Raw genomic sequence first — 19,602 nt, forward strand, 5'->3', positions numbered from 1 at the left:
GATGGAAAGTATTCAGCCTGGAGCTCGGTGACCAGTGGTGTTCCACAGGGATCTGTTCTGGCACCTCTGCTCTTTGTGATTTTTATAAATAACTTGGATGAGGAAGTGGAAGGGTGGGTTAGTAAGTTTGCCGATGACACGAAGGTTGTTGGGGTTGTGGACAGCGTGGAGGGCTGCTGTAGGTTGCAACAGGACATTGACAGGATGCAGAGCTGGGCAAAGAAATGGCAGATGGAATTCAACCCTGAAAAGTGTGAAGTGATTCACTTTGAAAGGTCAAATTTGAATGCAGAATACAGGGTTAATGGCAGGATTCTTGGCAGTGTGGAGGAACAGAGAGATCTTGGGGTCCACGTCCTCAGATCCCTCAAAGTTGCTACCCAAGTTGATAGGGTTGTAAAGAAGGCATATGGTATGTTGGCTTTCATTGGCAGGGGAATTGAGTTTAAGAGCCGCGAGGTTATGCTGCAGCTCTATAAAACTCTGGTTAGACCACACTTGGAATATTGTGTTCAGTTCTGGTCACCTCATTTTCGGAAAGATGTGGAAGCTTTGGAGAGGGTGCAGAGGAGATTTACCAGGATGCTGCCTGGACTGGAGGGCAGGTCTTATGAGGAAAGGTTGATGGAGCTAGGGCTTTTTTCATTGGAGCGAAGAAGGATGAGAGGTGACTTGATACAGGTGTACAAGATGATGAGAGGCATAGATACAGTGGATAGTCAGAGACTTTTTCCCAGGGCGGAAATGACTATTACGAGGGGGCATAATTTTAAGGTGATTGGAGGAAGGTATAGGGGAGATATCAGAGGTAGGTTCTTCACACAGAGGGTGGTGGGTGTGTGGAATGCGCTGCCGGTAGTGGTAGTGGAGTCAGATACTTTAAAGGCTTTTAAGTGACTCTTGGATAGGCACATGGAGGATAGTAAAATGTAGGGTAGTTTGATCTTAGTAGGATAATAGGTCAGCACAACATTGTGGGCTGAAGGGCCTGTACTGTTCTATGTTTCACAGCTGTGCATTTTGAAGTCACTTTTGTAACATGGGCAGATTTTTGCAGTTAGTTTGTGAACAGCAAGATCATTCAGGCAGGATACCAGGGAAGCAAACACTCTTATTGTTCCTGGAGATATTGGATCTTCCACACTCTCCTGAACTGGCAGCTGGGGTTGAATACACCCCTGAGTGAAGGGACCTCTGACTTTGCTGCACTAATCTGCCACCCCAGCAGGTTGCTGAGACCCCATACTCTCTGGAATGTGGATTGGAAGTCGTTATTATTCTGGACAAACCTACCTTCCAAAGACTGTCTGCGGCCACCCTCTTCTCCTAAGCTCCCTCACTGTAGTCTCTCCCTTCGTTCTAATCTGCATTCTCGTGCCAGTCCTAGGAATGACATTTGTATGCACTTCAAATCAGAATGAGCAGATTTTTTTTTTTGTTAAGAAGTACAAGTGTTGTTTTTTATTCGTTTGTGGTACATGGGTGTCACTGGCTGGGTCAGCATTTATTGTCCGTCCCTAGTTGCCCTTGAGAAGATGGTGGTGAGCTGCCTTCTTGAACTGCTGCATTCCTCCTGCTGTGGGTCAACCCACGATGTCCTTAGGGAGGGAATTCCAGGATTTTGATCCAGCAACAATGAAGGAACAGCGATATATTTCTAAGTCAGGATGGTGAATGGCTTGGAGGGGAACTTGAAGGTGGTGGTGTTCGCATGTATCTGCTGCCTTGTCCTTCCAGATGAATGTGGTCATGGGTTTGGAAGGTGCTGTCTGAGGGATCTTTGGTGAATTTCTGCAGTGCATCTTGTAGAGAGTTTACACTGTTGCTACTGAGCATCAGTGGTGGAGAGTGTGGATGCTGTTTTTACTGGACTCCTGTTCAGAAAATAAATGCTGTAGGCAAATTCTTTTATGAATCAACTAACTGCACATTTACAATAGCTCAGTATTTGTTTAGTTTGTGGAATGGTCTTGTCAGCAGTTTCACCTTAATTTGTCTTTTCAGGCTAGAGCTGGATAAATTGCCCGAGGGGTTCACATGTGATGTTATTGGACTTGTCATCTTTGTGGGAAGATGTCAGAGAATAAGAAAGGAAGGTAATCTTTTCAAAGTGCTGACAGTGGGAGAAATTCCGCTTCATGACAATACTTAAAAGTCTCTGTTTAACTCTCATCTTTCTTTTACTGTGACACAGACAGTAGTGAGGATTTCTACTCGTACCGCTGGGTGCATGCTATAGATGGTAGCACTGAGCAACCTTTTGTCCTGGAACTTTTTGCAACTTCACAGCCAGAAACCTTTCAACAGATTCATCCAAGTAAGTAATGTTCTGCCTTTTGGTAATTAAACTGCAACTGACTGGAATTAATTAACTCGTTCCAAAATGAGCAACATGCATATTATACATAAGAACTAGGAGCAGGAGTAGGCCGTCCAGCCCTTCGAGCCTGCTCCGCCATTCAATAAGATCATGGCTGATCTTTTCGTGGACTCAGATCCACTTACCCGCGTTCTCACCGTATCCCTTAATTCCTTTATTATTCAAAAAAAATCTACCTTATCTTTAAAAACGTTTACTGAAGTAGCGTCAACTACTTCACTGGGCAAGGAATTCCACAGATTAACAACCCTCTGGGTGAAGAAATCCCTTCTCAGTTCAGTCCTAAATCTGCTCCCTCTAATCTTGAGGCTATGCCCTCTTGTCCTAGCTTCACCTGCCAGTGGAAACATCCTCTCTACTTCCATCTTATCTATTCCCTTCATAATTTTATATGTTTCTATAAGATCCCCCTCAATCTTCTGAATTCCGATGAATATAATCCCAATCTACTCAGTCTCTCCTCATAAGCCAACCCCCTCAACTCCGGAATCACCCTAGTGAACCTCCTTTGCACCCCCTCCAGTGCCAGTACATCCTTTCTCAAGTAAGTACATTGCCTATAACAGTAACTAGCAGTACTTTTAATAACAATTTGTACACATTTGAGAGCAAATATTACAGAAATTGGAAATAAGAATGCTGGAAATACTCAACTGATCCAAGTAGCCTCTGTAGAAAGAGAAATAGACGAGATGGGTTATATCTTACCGGAAATAGCGTACTTTTCGGTGAGTTTCATGGAAGGTTTTTCTCTCTTCAAGGCCTAGTGAGTTTTCCCATGTCAAAATTGTCCCAAATTTGTCTCATTACCTGTGCCCCACGCCTAAATAGCACCAGGCTCATCCAACACTACCTGATTCTCTCATTCACTGTAGCAGAAGGACTCATTACTGCCAGGATGTCCTGGGATCCCTGGCACCAGTGCCATCTGTAAAAAGCCATCATGTGTTCAGTCTGGAGCTGCCCTGCATAGTCCCTGTGAACTGTCTTGGAAGCGACCAAGAAAGGTAAATTCACAAACCCATTTTTTAGACAGGCACTTGGAGGAGCTGGTGGTGCAGGGGAGCAAGTGTCTCTTCCCATTGTCACTAGACCATAGACCATTCAACTTCCTTTTGCCAGCAAAACGTTCATCTAGGAACTCCCTTGACTTAAAATCTTGAGCTTCAATTGCTACTCGTTCAAACAATTGTTTACACACTGCCTGGCACAGGTGTCTAGTTCCGAGATTTCAAAACATGCATCACCCTTGCCAGAACTCTTTTTTCTTTTTAAAAACAATTCTTTCTTACTTTAATGCACAGTTTGGTTTTGAAAAACAGAAGTTAAAAAGACGCCCTCCTTACACTTTTCTAAACTGTTTGTTCCGTTGCTGGAGAGTTAGCAGCTAAACTTAACTCTGCTGATCATGTGGCCTTTAAAACTAGCATTGATGTCAGTTTAGAGAAAGCCACCTCCTTCAGCATTAACAATTGAGATCTTAAATGTCCCCTCCTGTTGATGTAACATATCAACTGGCACCATTTCAAAGAGGAACACTGTTGCTTTCCAGGCTGAAATTACAGATTGCCCAGTCATTACCACGTCAGGGATGGTGGGAGTATGTTGTGTGTACGTGGTATTGCTTTTCTATCTTCACAATGCCCCCCACCAACATTCATTTTAAGCTGTGTGCACGGGCAGCCACTCCAATGTTCCACGCTTGGTAATTAATGTCAGCGTGTCAATTGAGCATTGACTTCTGGATCCAGACGTTGCTGCTGCGCATGGGTCTCAGGTCTGAGCGCCCAGTCTGAAAATTCGAGCGAACACTGCTCCCCATGCTTCGGGATGCCCCAAAAGGCTGTGCGATGGAAATGACTCTCCTTACAGACAATACTTTTCTTTGCAGTGACTTACTTGGTGTGTACCCAGATGAGGGTGGTTCGAGAATTACGACCCAGTGGAGTGATGTTGAATGTTCCCTACCTCACCACCTCCAATGAAAGTCAGATCTTTATCTCAGGTGGGTTCCCTGCACTTCCCACTCTGTGCGCGTGTGTGAGAAACTTCCACCATTTCCTGGTGTGTCCCTTTGGCCTGGCAGTTGTACTCAAGGAGGCTGTTTGCATGCCACCATCAATACCTTCTCGAGGGAGGTTAAAGATAGTCAAGGGAGTGGGAACCAGAGCAGTAGGTCAGCGAGTAAAGTGACCGAAGAGGAGTCTGAGACTTGGGCCAGTAAGACTAAGAGGAAGAACAGGCAGGGAGAGGTTACTGAACATGGTGGGAATGGCAGTCTGAGATGTTTTCACACAAGGTGTATGACTGATGAGGCAGATGAACTTACAGCTTGGATGAGTACATGTAACTATGATGTTATAGCTATTACAGAGACTTGACTGAGAGAGGGACAGGACTGTCAGCTTAATATTCCTGGATTTAGATGTTTCATGTGAGATGGAGAGGGATGCAAAAGAGGTGGGAGAGTTGCATTACTGATTAGGGAGAATATCGCAGCTGTACCGAGGGGGAATACCTTTGGAGAGCTCATCCAGTGAGAGCATACGGGTAAAGCTGTAGAATAGGAAGGGTGCCTTTACTTTGATGGGGTTGTACTTCAGTCTCCCAACAACCTGCAGGAGCTAGAGGAACAGGTATGTGGACATATCGTTGAAAAATGTAAAAACAACAGGGTTGTAGTGGTCAGTGACCTTAACTTCCCCTATATTGACTGCGACTTGCTGTGTGTGAAAAGCTTGGGTGGGATTAGGTGTGTCCAGGATGGTTTTTTGAAACAATATGTGAATAGCCCAACTCAAGAAGGGGCCATACTGGACCTGGTTTTGGAGAATGAGCCTGGCTATGTGATCAAAGTTTCAGTGGGAGAGCATTTTGGGAACATTGACCATAATTCTGTAAGTTCTAAGTTACTTATGGATAAGGAAAAGCGTAGTCCTCGGGTGAAAGTATTAAATTGGGGAAAGGCTAACTACCACAATATTAGAAGTCACACAACACTTGGTTATAGTCTAACAGGTTTATTTGAAATCACAAGCTTTTAGAACGCAGCTCTTTTTTCAGGTGAAGTGAAGGGAAGCGCAAAGGCATAGAATTTATAGGCGGAGAGATCACTGCAAGATAATTCCAGGTAATTTAGATTGTCAAAAGATAGTACAAATGGTATGAGTGGAATGTCAACAGGCTGAATAACAAGTCTTTGCAGGTGATCCAAAGTGTCAAGCGATATGAGTAAAGTGTCAACAGCTGAATAGCTAGTGAAGGGATGACCTAAGATCTAATTAATTAAGGCAGAGAGATCATTACAAAAAAAAAATCAAAAATAAGCTGGTGTTAGAGACAAACCAAATGACTGGAATAACATGTTGTAATAACATCCTATCTTTTGACAATCTTACCTGGAATTACCTTGCAATGATCTCTCCACCTATAAATTCTGTGCCTGTGCGCTCCCCTCCACTTCACCTGACGAAGGAGCAGCACTCCGAAAGCTTATGATTTCAAGTAAATCTGTTGGACTAAAATCTGGTGTCCTGTGACTTCTGACTTTGTCCACCCCAGTCCAATACCGTCACCTCCACATCATGGCTACCACAATAATAGCCAGGAACTTGGGAATGTAGACTGGGGGCGGCTGCTTAAGGGTAAATTTACATTGGTCATGTAGGAATCTTTGAAAGGTCAGTTAATTAGAGTTCAGGACCAGCATGCTCCTCTGAAAATGAAGGATAAGGATGGCAAGACTCAGGAACCTTGGATGACAAGAGAAATTGAAAGTTTAGTCAAAAAGAAAGAAGGCTGCGTAAAGTATAGGAAACTGAAGACAGACAAAGACCTCAAATTGAAAGCGAACAGGAAAGGATTCAAACAAGGAATTAGGAAGGTTAAAAAGGGCCATAAAATGTCTTTGGCAAACAGGATTAAGGACAATCCCAAAGTATTTTACACAGGGAAAGGGTAGGTCTACACAAGGTCAAGAGTGGACCCGGAAGAAGTGGGCGAGGTCCTCAACAAATACTTTGCATCAGTATTCATAAAGGAGAAGGACATAGTGAATGGTAAGTCTCGAGAGGGGTATGTTGATATTCTAGGGCTTGTCAATATAAAAATGCTGTTGGGTGTTTTGAAAAGCATTGAGGTAGACAAGTCCCCAGGATCTGATGGGATCTATACCAGAATTCTGAGGGACACCTGAGGGCCTTGTATGAAATCTTTGTATCTTCTTTAGTCTCAAGAGAGGCCCTGGAGGGCTGAAGGATAGCCAATGTCCTTCCTTTGTTTAAAAAGGACAACAGGAATAATCCAGGAAATTATAGGCTTGTGAGGTTTACGTGAGTGATAGGGAAATTATTGGAGAAGGTTCTTAAGGAGAGGATTTACTCACATTTGGAAAAATTCATGACAGGCAGCATGGCTTTGTGTGGTGGAGGTTTTGTCTCTCAAACTTGATGGAGTTTTATTGAGGAAGGGTCAAAGATGATTGATAAGGCAGAGCAGTGGATGTTGTCTACGTGGACTTTAGCTCGGCCTTTGACAAGGTCCCTCATGGCAGGCTGAACAAAAGGTGAAGTCATTTGGGATCTGCGATGAGCTGGTAAAATGGATACTGAACTCACTTAGTCTTGAAAGAGTAGTGGTGGAAGAGTGTTTCTTAGTCTGGAAATCTGTCACTCGTGGTGTTCCACAAGGATCAGTGCTGGGACCCCTGTTGTTTGTGATATATATACATAAATGATTTGAAGGAGGATCTAGTTGGCTGCTTAGGAAGTCTGCAGATGACACACAGATTTCTGGAGCTGCAGATAGTAGGAGGATTGCCAGAGGATACAGTGGGATATAGATTGGTTGAAGACATGGGTGGAGAAATGGCTGATGGAGTTTAATCTGAACAAATGCAAGGTGATGCATGTTGTGAGATCGAATGCAGGAGGGAAGTTTACAGTAAATGACAGAACCTTTCATAGCATCAGCATATAGAAGGATCTAGGTGAGCAGGTCCACAGTTCCCTGAAAGTGGCAACACAAGTGGATAAGGTGGTCCAGAAGGCATATCGCAAGTTTGCCTTGATCAGTTGGGGCATAGAGTATAAAAACTGGCAAGTCATGTTGCAGCTTTAAAGAACTTTAGTTAGGCTACATTTGGAGTATTGTGTACAGTTCTGGTTGCTACACTGTCAGAAGGATGTTGAAACTTTGGACAGGCTACAGAAACTGTCTACCAGAATATTGCCTGGTTTGGAGGGTATCCATTATGAGGAGAAATTGGATAAACTTGGTTTGTTTTCACTTGAACATTGAAGGATCAGGAATGACCTGATAGAAGTTTCCAAAATTATGAGAGACATGGATAGACTGGAACGTTGGAGTCTTTTTTTCCCAGGTTAGAAATATCAATTACTAGGGGACGTAGGTTTACGGTAAAAGGGGTAAAATTTAAAGGAGATGTGTGAGGCAAGTTGTTTTACACAGAGGGTGATAAGTGCCTGGAACGTGCTGCCAGAGGAGGTGGTGGAGGCAATGGTTAAGAGGTATCTCGACAGATACATGAATATGCAGGGAATAGAGGATACAGACCGCACAGAGGCCAAAGGTTTTTAGTTGAGAAAGGCATCATGTGTCAACACAAGCTTGGTGGGCCAAAGGGCCTGTTCCTGTGCTGCGCTGGTCTTTGCTCTTTGTTCTAATAAATTTTGGCCTCCTCAGTGATGCCCGCATTCTCGGACTGAACAAACAAAAAAGAACCGAGATGCTACCACAAGTGTATTTTAATGCTATTAAGTCCTTCACACAAAGTGCCATATGTGAATTTCACGGAAACGCTTAGCACAAAAGGAGGCCATTTGTCCCTTTGCGGCTATGCTGGCACTTGGAGAGAGCCACCCAATTGGTCCCATTTCCCCTTCCCGTCCCTTGTGTCCATCTGAATGTTCTATTTTGAGATACTTATCCAACACCCTTTTGAAAGTTACCAATGATTGCATTCTCAGCCATAACAATTCATGGTCCTAAAAACAAATTGTCCTCATTTCATTTCCTTTCCAATTCCCTTTAGTCTGGTGTGTCCAGTTCTGGTCATCCTGTTCAAGGAAGGACATTATTAAGCTGGAGAGACTTAGAAAGAAATTTACCAAGACATTGCCAGGAATGGAGGGTTTGAGTTAAAAAAAAAAAAGCAGCTGGATAGACTGGGACTTTTTTCACTGGAACGTAAGAGGTTGAGGGGTGACTTTATAGAGGTCTATTATATCATAAGGGGTATAGATAAGGTGACTGGCAGGTGTCTTTTCCCTGGGGTAGGGGATTTTAAGACTAGGGGACGTATTTTTAAGGTGAGGGGAGAAAGTTTTAAAAATGATATGAGAGGAAACCTTTTCTACAAAGGGAGTAGTTCGTGTGTGCAATGAACTGCCAGAGGAAGTGATGGGTACAAGTACAGTTACAACATCTAAAAGACATTTGGATAAGTACATGAATAAGAAATGTTTGGACGGATATGGGCCAAGTGCAGGCAGGTGGGACGAGTTTATTTGAGGATTATGGTCAGCATGGACTGGTTGGGCCGAAGGGTCTGTTTCCACGCAGTATGACTGTTGGATTCTAGTGATGTTGGGATTTCAATAAATCGAGATTAGCACGGTGATGAGAACAAAGAGCCGGTGTGTACGCTTTCCTCTTCCATTCTGCTTTGCTGTTGTAAAGATGAAATTTGCTCATCACTCTTTAGCAAATGTGAAACCTGCCAATAGCTGTGTTGTCTTTAAACTGTGACTCAGCTGTCTTTATTATTCTGCAGTGTTAACTGTTTCAATCAACCCCATTTCAGTGTTACATTATACTGTCCTCTTCAGCTTAGAAAGTGCAGCTTATGTGTATTAAAAATAAACTGCAGCGCATGAATAGAACCCTGTAATTTAATCCTGGTATTCAAATGACTCACAAGTCATTTGGGCTTCCTTCCCACTGCTGTGAGGCCATGTTGTCATTTGAAACCTGGAGTATAAATTATAAATGAACTATTCCCATTCTTCATAATGTTTATAATTCCAAAAGGCTCAGCAATGATGTTTCAAACTATGAAATGCACCAGTAAAGGTGACTTTAAGGATGAGTCATTTTTGCTTACAGTTTAATTTACTTTGGTGAACCCAAGTAATTGTGGATGGATAACTGTCCATGGTTAATTATCTCCTTCGCTGCCTGCCCACTCTCATTTCTCATTTACAATTTGCTCTGTGGTGATATCATCTGAAAACGCAGTGTCCGTTTCCATGTGAACGACGTCCAACTCAACCTCACTAAATCCTCCCTCTTCGTCTCCATGGTTTCCAACTTATCAAATTATTTGTCTGATATCCAGCAGTGGACGAGTTGAAATTTGTTCCAATTCATTCTCGAGAAGACTAGAGATGCTTTAAAGTCCTTTCTTCACGACACCAGGTGTGAACTCAGTGGAGACGTAACAACACAAAAGGAGACCATTCATCCCATTGTGCCTGTGCTGGTACTTGGAAGAGTTGACCGATTGGTCCCATTTCCCCTTCTCTTTCTCTGCATCCCTGTGAGTTTGAAGTATTTATCCAAAACTGTTTAGAATGCTATCAATGAATCTTCTCCCACTGCCTTTTGAGGCAGTGTATTCCAGATATAACAATTTACGGCCCACCAATAAATTCCCCTCAGCTTCCCTTCTGTTCTTTAGCCAGCTGGCTTTGGTCCCTGCGACAAACACTGAACTCCCATCTCCATCTCTCTCCTTGACAACCACGGCTGAGGTTGATTGCTCACAAACCTGTCATCAGATTTGATCCCAAGATAAACCCTACACTTAAAATATCCTTTGATGTGGGCTTCCCTGGAAAGGTGATTATGACAATGGGCTGTCATTGCAAGATCACCATTTCCACCTCCACAAGGTGTGTGTGGAGTGCCAGGTGAGTGAAGTGCTGTGGGGATGTAGGAGTATAAAGTGTCGGGTGGTTGGGGATACAATACCAGGTAGGTGGGGTGCCAAGTGGATAAGGTAGTGAGCTGGCAGGCAAGTGCAGGAAACTGGGTGATGGATGGGTGAGGTGGCAAAGGTGCCAAGTGCATTGAGAGAGGGTGGCAGGCAAGCAGGTGTGTGTTTAGGGCGTGCATGGGGTAGGGATTGGGTCAGGCGAGGGAGTTGAGCTGTCAGGATGGGTCTGGGCGAGATTTGGTGTTGTGGATCGTGGGACCTGGGGACGGGGGCCCAGTCCTGAGGGAATTGTGTCAGGATTCATGGTAAAGAGTGATGGCATTGGGTATGGGTCAGGGGCATCATTCTTGCAGTTAGCCAGGTGTAAAGCAGCTTTTAACCCTCTAACATTTCCTGGCGAACTATTCCGAAAAGTCAGTCGCAAACATCCAAAGGAGGAGGCGACTTTTTCAGGGGGTTGCAGATGCCAAGTAATTGCCCATCCAAAGTTTTGATGTCAGGTTCCTGGGCACCTCCCACGCGGTCAATGCGTTGGGACTTCTGCATGCTTTTAATGTACATCTTCCAGGCCTCCCATTATCTGGAGATCTGGGTGACTAGCTAACTGTCTACACCATCAAAACCCTTCATAATTTTGACCAACTTCTTTTAAATTTCCTTTCTTTGTTTCTGTTTCTGCAGTCTCTTTTCAAAACTGAAGTCCCTCATTGCTGTAGTAACCGTCTGTGCTTCATCGTGACAAAGGGCTATAAGCAAACAGGAAGGGAGTGCAAGTTAGGGGGAGGCGATGGCCTGTTGGGATCATCACTGGATTTTTTGTTTATTCATTCACGGGATGAGGGCGTTGTTGTCCAGGCAGCATTTATTGCCCATCCCTAATTGCCCAGAGGGCAGTTCAGAGTCAACCACATTGCTGTGGGTCTGGAGTCACATGTAGGTCAGACCAGGTAAGGATGGCAGTTTCCTTCCCTAAAGGACTTTAGTGAACCAAATAGGTTTTTCCCAACAATCGACAATGGATTGAAGGTCATCATTAGATTCTAATTCCAGACATTTTTATTGAATTCAAATTCACTATCTGCCGTGGCGGCATTTGAATCCGGGTCCCCGGAACATTATCTGGGTCTCTGGATTAACAGTCCAGCGATAATACCACTAGGTCATTGCCTTCCCTACATAGATCTGGGTGATGTTCTAGGGTCCCCAGTCAAATTCTGCCATGGTAAATGGTGCAATTTAAATTTGCATTATCCGATGACCGTGAAACCATTTTCAATTGTCAGGAAAAACCCATCTGGCTCACTAATATCATTTAGGGAAGGAAAGCTGTCATCCTTCCCCTGGTCTGGCCTTTACGTGACTCCAGTTCCACGCCAATGTGGTTGACTTTTAACTGCCCTCTGGGCAATTTAGAGATAAATGAAATGAATGTTGGACCAGCCAGTGAGACCCATATCCCGTGAATGAACTAAAGTGGTTAGCACTGCTGCTTCACAGTGCCAGGCACCTGGGTTTGATTCTTTGGGCTGTGTGGAGTTTGGATGTCCTCCCTGTGTTTGCATGCGTTTCCTCCGGGTGCTCCGGTTTCCTTCCAAAGTCCAAAGATGTGCCGATTTGGTGGATTAGCCATGGGAAATTTCCCAAAATGTACAGGGATGTGCAGCTGAGGTGGATTAGCCATGGGAAATGCAGGGTAACAGGGAAAGGATGGGGTGTGGGTCTGGGTGGGATGTTCTTCGGAGGATCAGTGTGGACTCAATGGGCGGTGAATGGCCTGTTTCCACACTGTAGGAATTCTACGATTCTATAAATTAGAAAAAAAAGTGATTGAATAGCTCCTTCAAAGAACTAACATTGTTACAATGGACTGAACTCTTTGGCACATGGTGGTGCTGAGATAATGAACCTGTTTGTTCAGCACAGTGACCTCGTGATGATGTGAGTGTTAAAGCTGCTTGTTAATAATGGCTGTACAGTGACAAGTACTGTTATGACACTGATCTCCTAATGCTTATTCTCATGGCAATCTCTCCTGATGTTCATTTCCAGGGTATCACAAAGGTCAGCCGTACACAAAGGACCCAAAAGTACAGGGCTTCATCCAGTGGGTAAAAGGGCAGCGTGAGAACGATGTGATGAAGCGGTCTGTAATCGGTGGTTACTATTCCTTCCCTCCGGCCCCGAACCTATTTCAGGAATACTGTAAAAATTTGGATGGTAAGAATCGTATTGGACTTGCTGCACCTAGAAATCCTCCATGGTTTCTCTGACCTCCTGTCAAAATAATGAACCCTATAAAGGAAAATGGCATGAAGCCGAGATTACGCATTGTGTGCGAAGCAGAACGTCTGTTTGGGCTGCTTTGTGTGCTGTCAATCCCCCTTTCCACGTGTCCTCCTGCTGAGTCCATTTCTAGGGTGAGACATTAAAATGAGGCCCCCTCTGTCTTTTCGAGGGGGTGTAAAAGCCCCCAAAGGAGTTGCCCCTGGTGTCCTGACCAATGTTTATCCCTCAACCAATACCACAAAAAAATGCCAGATTATCTGGGTATAGTCTCGTTAATGTCTGTGGGAGCTTGCTGTCTACAAATTGACCTACTGTGTTTCAGAGTGCTTCAATGGCTGTTCAGTGCTTTGGAACTTTCTAGGGTCATAAATGTTGGTATATAAATGCAAATCCTGCCTTTCTTTACACAAGAGGATGACCTTGACCCCCAGATAGGGGTTTGTGAAGGAAAGCAGAATGCCCTGCGATTTCCAACTAGTTGTATTCAGCTTTCAGAGTCTTTGGCAGAGGGTGACCGAGAGCAAACACTGGGTTAAGTGCAGGGCTATCTCTACATCGATTTGGGCTGGCTGAGTGCTGAACATTGCAGTGCTCGGAGCTATGACTGCATCAGACTGATGCAAACATGTGCAGCTTCCCAAGAGCACCGTATGTCTTTATAAACGCAGTTGCTACAAGAGCAGGTCAGAGGCTAAGAATACTGTGACAAGAACTCACCTCCTGACTCCCCAAAGCCTGTCCACCATGTACAAGGCACAAGTCAGGAATGTGATGGAATACTCCCCACTTGCCTGGATGAGTGCAGCTCCAACAACATTTAAGAAGCTTGACACCATCCAGGACAAAGCAGCCGCTTGATTGGCTCCACATCCGCAAACATCCACTCTCTCCACTGCCAACGCTCAGTAACAACGATGCGCAGTATCTACAAGGCGTACTGCAGAAATTCACCAAATATCCTTAGGCAGCACCTTCCAAACCCATGGCCACTTCCATCTAGAAAGACATGGGCAGCAGACACGTGGGAACACCGCCACCTGCAAGTTACTCTCCAGTGCCACTCACCATCCTGACTTGGAAATATATCGCCGTTCCTTCACTGTCGCCGGGTCAAAATCCTGGAATTCCCTCCCTAAGGGCATTGTGGGTCAATTCACAGCAGGAGGACTGCAGTTGTTCAAGAAGGCAGCTGAGCACCACCTTCTTGAGGGCAACTAGGGACGGGCAATAAATACTGACCAAGCCAGTTACAACAACATCCCACAAATAAGTAAATTAACAAAGAAATTCCTTAGCCATTTTTTTTTTGAAATTAATACCCAGGCTGTGAGCATTGCTGGCAAAGCCAACATTGAGTCAACCTCCTAAACTGCGCTTTGAGAATCAGGTGGTGAACTGCCTCCTTGATTGGCTTGCCAGGCCCTTTCTGAGGGCAATTGAAAGTCAACCACCTTGCTGTGGATCTGGAGTCACTTGTAGGCCGGACGTGACAAGTAAGGTAGCTTTCCTTCTTGAAAAAATTTCAGGTAACCAGGTAAGGTTTTGTGCCAACATGTAATATTCTGTGGGTACAATTACTGTCACTAATGGTTTATTCCAGATTTATCTAATAAATTGAATTTAAATTCCCCCAGCTGTCATGCTGTTTCGAGTCTCCAGATTATTGATCTAGTCCTCTGGAATGCTAAAATAATGCTGGAAATTCTCAGCAAAACTGGCAGCATTATTGACGAGAGGTACACAGTCAACATTTTCTCTGGATTACTGGTCTGGTCATATAAGCATTATGTTACCATTTCCATTTATCATTCATATAAAAGTGTTCACTGGTGTAGTCACATACATTTTGCAAATGTATCATCTTTGACAGATAGATCCTTGATAGGAAACCTAAATGAATCCTGTCAGTTACAGAAAACTGTAACTGCTTTAAAACAGCAGAAAGCTTGGATATGGCCTTGCGGCAGATTATGTTTTACTTATTTATTTTATGAAGTGTTAGGCTGTTGTTGGTTTAATCTCATATCTGTAATGGATTTTAATTCTCCAGCTGAGGCTCTCTTGACCTCCACCAGTGAACTGAAGAAGGAGATTGAAAGTTTGCATTATAGAGAGCATAAGAGGTTTATACTTCAGGGAATCATCGTTGCTGTTGAATACATCTGTCACACAGATCTGGCTGCGAGATTGAAAGCGTTCCCTGTGCAGGTATGATTAGCTCAATGCTGAAGCCTGGATCAGTACTTACCAGGTGGTTTTACTTGTAACCACTGGAGACAATCATGTCCTTGAAATCTGCAACCTAGCTTCTTTTGCTGTGACCATTTATTCTTTCACTGAATGTGCCCATCACTAACATGTGTAGTCAAGCCCTAACTGCCCATGAGATAATGATGGCAGAGAAGAGATGCCGCAACCCCATCTGGTGTAGGTAGATCCCAGATGCTGTTCGGGACGGCATTCCAGTGACGCTGAAGGAACAGCTATATATTTCCAAGTCAGAACGGTGAATGGCTTGGAGGGGACTTGCAGGAGATGATTTCCTATGTATCTGCTGCCTTTGCCTTTCTAGCTAGTAGAGGTCATGGGTTTGGAAGGTGCTGTTGAAAGGACCATAATGAGTAGTTGCAGTGTGGCTTATAGATGGTACATATGCCTGCCACTATATGTCAGTAGAATGTAGTGCCAATCAAGTGAGCTGCTTTGTCCTGGATGATGTTGACTTCTTTGAGTGCTATTGATGCTGTACCCTTCCAGGGAAGCAGACAATATTCCATCATACTCTTGACTTGTGCCTTGTAAATGTGGTACAGGATTTGGGGAGTCAGTTACTCACTGCAGAATTCCCACTTCTGATTTGTTCTGGCAACCACAGCTGATCTAGTTCAATGACTACCTCAAAGATATTGATAGTTTAAGGTCTCGGAGACGGTAGTGCTATTGAATGTCGAAGAGAGATGACTAGATTCTGTCTTGTTTGAGATGATCATTCCTGGCAATTCTGTGATACAAATGTTACTGACCACCAGTCAGTCTGAGTCTGAATATTGTCCAGGAGTTGTGAATGTTGTCAAACATTGCACAATCCCTGAAGTTGCTGTTGTCACCATGAGTGGACTTGTCAGCAATTAAACCTGTGTTATTCGTCATGCTAACTTTTATCTCTATTCAGTTAAAAGTTTTTCATATTATATTATATTATTATTTCATATTTCATACATTTTGGTAGGAGTAATAGTAAAAAGGTTTATTACTTGAATGGTAAAAAGTTGCAGCATGCTGCTATGCAGAGGGACCTGGGTGTCCTTGTGCATGAATCACAGAAGGTAGGTCTGCAGGTACAACAAGTAATTAGGAAGGCAAATGGAATTTTGCCCTTCATTGCTAAAGGGATTGAAATTAAAAGCAGAGAGGTTATGTTGCAGATGTACAAGGTGCTAGTGAGGCCACACCTGGAGTACTGTGTGCAGTTTTGGTCTCCTTACTTGAGAAAGGATGTATTGGCACTGGAGGGAGTGCAAAGGAGGTTCACTAGGTTGATTCCGGAGTTGAGGGGGTTGGCTTATGAGGAGAGACTGAGTAGATTGGGATTATATTCATTGAAATTCAGAAGATTGAGGGGGGGATCTTATAGAAACATATAAAGTTATGAAGGGAATAGATAAGATGGAAGTAGAGAGGATGTTTCCACGAGCAGGTGAAGCTAGGACAAGAGGGCATAGCCTCAAGATTAGAGGGAGCAGATTTAGGACTGAATTGAGAAGAGATTTCTTCAGCCAGAGTGTTGTTAATCTATGGAATTCCTTGCCCAGTGAAGTAGTTGACGCTACTTCAGTAAACGTTTTTAAAAAAAAAGGTAGTTTTTTTTGAACAATAAAGGAATTAAGGGATACGGTGAAAACGCGGGTGAGTGGATCTGAGTCCATGAAAAGATCAGCCATGATCTTATTGAATGGCGGACAGGCTCGAAGGGCCAGACGGCCTACTCCTGCTCCTAGTTATTATGTTCTTATTATGTCCTTAACACACACCCTCATAAATTAACATTACTTCTCTGACACATTTCAAGGCAGTGTTTATAATGAGTGAACCTGATATTGATACTCAACGTTATATGTTGGGAAAGGCAAGTGAAACTCATTACAAGTCACACTGCAAATAGGGAACTCACTGACCAGTTCCTTTCACCAACATTCCCTTCTCATTGTGATTCATAGTGACCACATCTGTAGCAAGTGTTGGTTCCTTGAGGAACTCTGGCCCAGAGTCTGAGCTTTGAACACTGTGACACTTCAGGGAGGGGGAGAGTCACCTGAATGCAGTCATATCCCTTCGATTAATGACCTCGAATTTGGTCAGTGGTCAGGGACAGGAGGGTGTGACTGTGGGCGGGGCAGGTGGAGGGATCCAGGAGGCAGTGCTGATGGAAGCTCAGCTCTTAAGTGTCTCTAACAGGTTTGAGAATCTTCCTCCCTGCGTGGATGAGAGTGGGGTCTGCAGGGAAGATGAGCAAACTGACCATAGCACTGTAGTACAGGAAGCCATTCAAGAGAGGATAGAAAAGAGAAATGTAGTTGTAATTGGGGACATATAAGTCAAGGAAGGTCAGGAGAATAGACACTGTTATGCATGGCCAGGATCAAGAGTACTGAAGGCTGCTTTGCCTGCCTGGTGCCTGGGTTCAGGATATCTCAAACACAAGCAAAAACAGAAGTTGCTGGAAAAGGTCAGCAGGTCTGGCAGCATTTATGAAGGAAAAGTCAGAGTTAACATTTCGGGTCCAGTGACCCTTCCTCGGAATTACAAATCTACTCGAACCTTAGAGGCTGTTAAGTAGATAAGAGGCCATAGTGTTATGGGCAAGGTACTGGCGAGGATAGATGATTGGCTGACTGGCAGAGGGTAGGGATAGATATGTCTTTTTCAGTTTGGCAAATGAGAGACTAGTGGAGTTCTGCAAGGGTTTCTGTCGGACCACAGCTATTCACATTAACAATTTGGACAAAGGAACTGAGGGCATTGTTGCTAAGTTTGCAGATGATACAAGGATAGGTGGAGGGACAGGTAGTGTTGAGGCAGCTGAGAGACTGTAAAAGGACTTGGACAGACTGGGAGAGTGGGCAAAGAAGTGGCAGATGGGGTACAATGTGGGGAAGTATGAAGTTTTGCACTTTGGTAGGAAGAATAGAGGTGTAGATTGTTTTCTAAATGTGGAAAGGCTTCATAAATCTGAAGCACAAAGGGACTTGGGAGTCCTAGTTCAAGATTCTCTTAAGGTTAACCTACAGGTTCAGTTGTCAGTGAGGAAGGCAAATGTAATGTTGGCATTCACTTCAAGACAGCTGGAATACAAGAGCAGAGAGGTACTGCTGAGGCTGTATAAGGCTGTGGTCAGAATGCATTTGGAATATTGTGAGCAATTTTGGGCCCCATATTGAAGGAAAGATATTCAGGCGTTGGAGGGGGTCCAGAGGAGGTTTACAAAAATAATCCTGAGAATGAAGGCTTGTCATATGATGAGTGGTTGAGGACTCTAGGTCTGTACTTGATGGAGTTTACAAGGAGGGGTGGCGGGTTGGGGGGCTATCTGACTGAAATACAGAATACTGAGAGCCCTGGATAGAATGGAAGTGGAGAACGTGTTTCCACTGATAGGAGAGACTGAGACCCAAGGGCACAGCTTCAGAGTGAAGGGTTGACCCTTTAGAACAGAAATGAAGGGGAATTTCTTCAACTGGAGGATCGTTAATCTGTGGAACTCATTGCTGCAGAGGGCTGTGGAGGCCAAGTCATTGAGCGTATTTAAAACAGGGATAGATAGATTCTTCATTGAAAAGGGGATCAAGGGGACATGACCGGAGAATGGGGTTGAAAAACATATCAGCCATGATTGAAGGGTGGAACACACTCAAAGGGCTGAATGGCCTCATTCTGCTCCTGTACCTTATTGTCTCTCACCATTTCAAGTGTTTTCCACCAATTTTCAGATTTTCTGATCTACCACGATCCCCTGTATTCATTAAATTCACTGCCTGTCTGTTACTGTAGGATGCCCTTGCCTGTCATCCTGCACAGTCTGCCTGATCTGTTCGGAATCTAACACTGGCACCTACTTGTTTAAGATCCTTTATAACATTCCTCTTGCGTTTGAACCCCATTGTCCTGAGAAACTGTTGCTGAAGTTGAGCGGTTAGGCAGATGACCTTAAATTTCACTCAAACATGGAGAAACTCGGCAGCTCTGGCAGCACCTGTGGAACGAGAAACAGAGGTAACATTTTGAGTCCAGTTCAGAAGAAGACCCAAAATGTTAACTTCCATTTTTCTTTCTCCACAGAAACAGAGTTTCTCCAGCGTTTTCGGTGTTAATTTCAGTTTTCCAGTGTCTGCAGTATTTGCTTTAAATAAATTCATCGCAAACAAAGAACTCAAGACAGACTGGCCTTGCCTTTGTAGGAAGTTGACGCTTTTGTGGGCTCGTCTTCGCAACCCATCAGACATCTGGACAGCCCAGAGAAAGACACCAGGGTCACCCGGCAAACAGAGCAGCTATGTGTAAATCCAGCAAGGCGTCATCAGAGACAGTCAACACCAGTGTTTAACCGCTACTCATTGAGGTATTGTACCAGACAGCCTGCTCAGGAGCTGTGAACAGGTTGGATGCTATGATATTGAGTCTGGAATGAAGGCACACAGTTTAACAGTAAGGGGTATCCCACTTCAGACCGGGAAGTGGATTATTTTCTCTCTCTCTCTCTCTGTGTCCCAAGAGTAGGGCAGCACGGTGGCTCAGTGGTTAGCACTGCTGCCTGACAGCACCAGGGACCAGGGTTGATTCAACCCTCGCGTGACTGTGCAAACTCCACAGATATATTCTCCCCATGTCTGCGTGCATGGCCTCCCACAGTCCAAAGATATGCTAGCTAGGTGGATTAGACACTGGAAATGCAGAGTTACAGGAATAGGGTAGAGGATTGAGT

The 19,602-nt window shown here is 44.2% G+C and overlaps 1 protein-coding gene across 2 annotated transcripts in view; it reads left to right on the top strand.

Annotated features, from left to right (window-relative positions):
- The window catches only part of LOC109920948 (RPA-related protein RADX-like), a 63,485-nt gene that overhangs the window by 15,471 nt on the left and 28,412 nt on the right, over positions 1-19,602 (top strand). For both annotated transcript variants that reach the window (XM_048605232.1, XM_048605231.1), the window contains exons 6-11: positions 2,005-2,096; positions 2,195-2,317; positions 4,272-4,385; positions 12,387-12,554; positions 14,674-14,831; positions 19,079-19,239. In XM_048605232.1, coding sequence (XP_048461189.1) covers positions 2,005-2,096; positions 2,195-2,317; positions 4,272-4,385; positions 12,387-12,554; positions 14,674-14,831; positions 19,079-19,239 — 816 coding nt within the window. The remainder of the gene's footprint in view (positions 1-2,004; positions 2,097-2,194; positions 2,318-4,271; positions 4,386-12,386; positions 12,555-14,673; positions 14,832-19,078; positions 19,240-19,602) is intronic.

This window comes from Rhincodon typus, chromosome 14 (assembly GCF_021869965.1).
Source record: "Rhincodon typus isolate 14 chromosome 14, sRhiTyp1.1, whole genome shotgun sequence".
NCBI lineage: Eukaryota > Metazoa > Chordata > Chondrichthyes > Orectolobiformes > Rhincodontidae > Rhincodon > Rhincodon typus.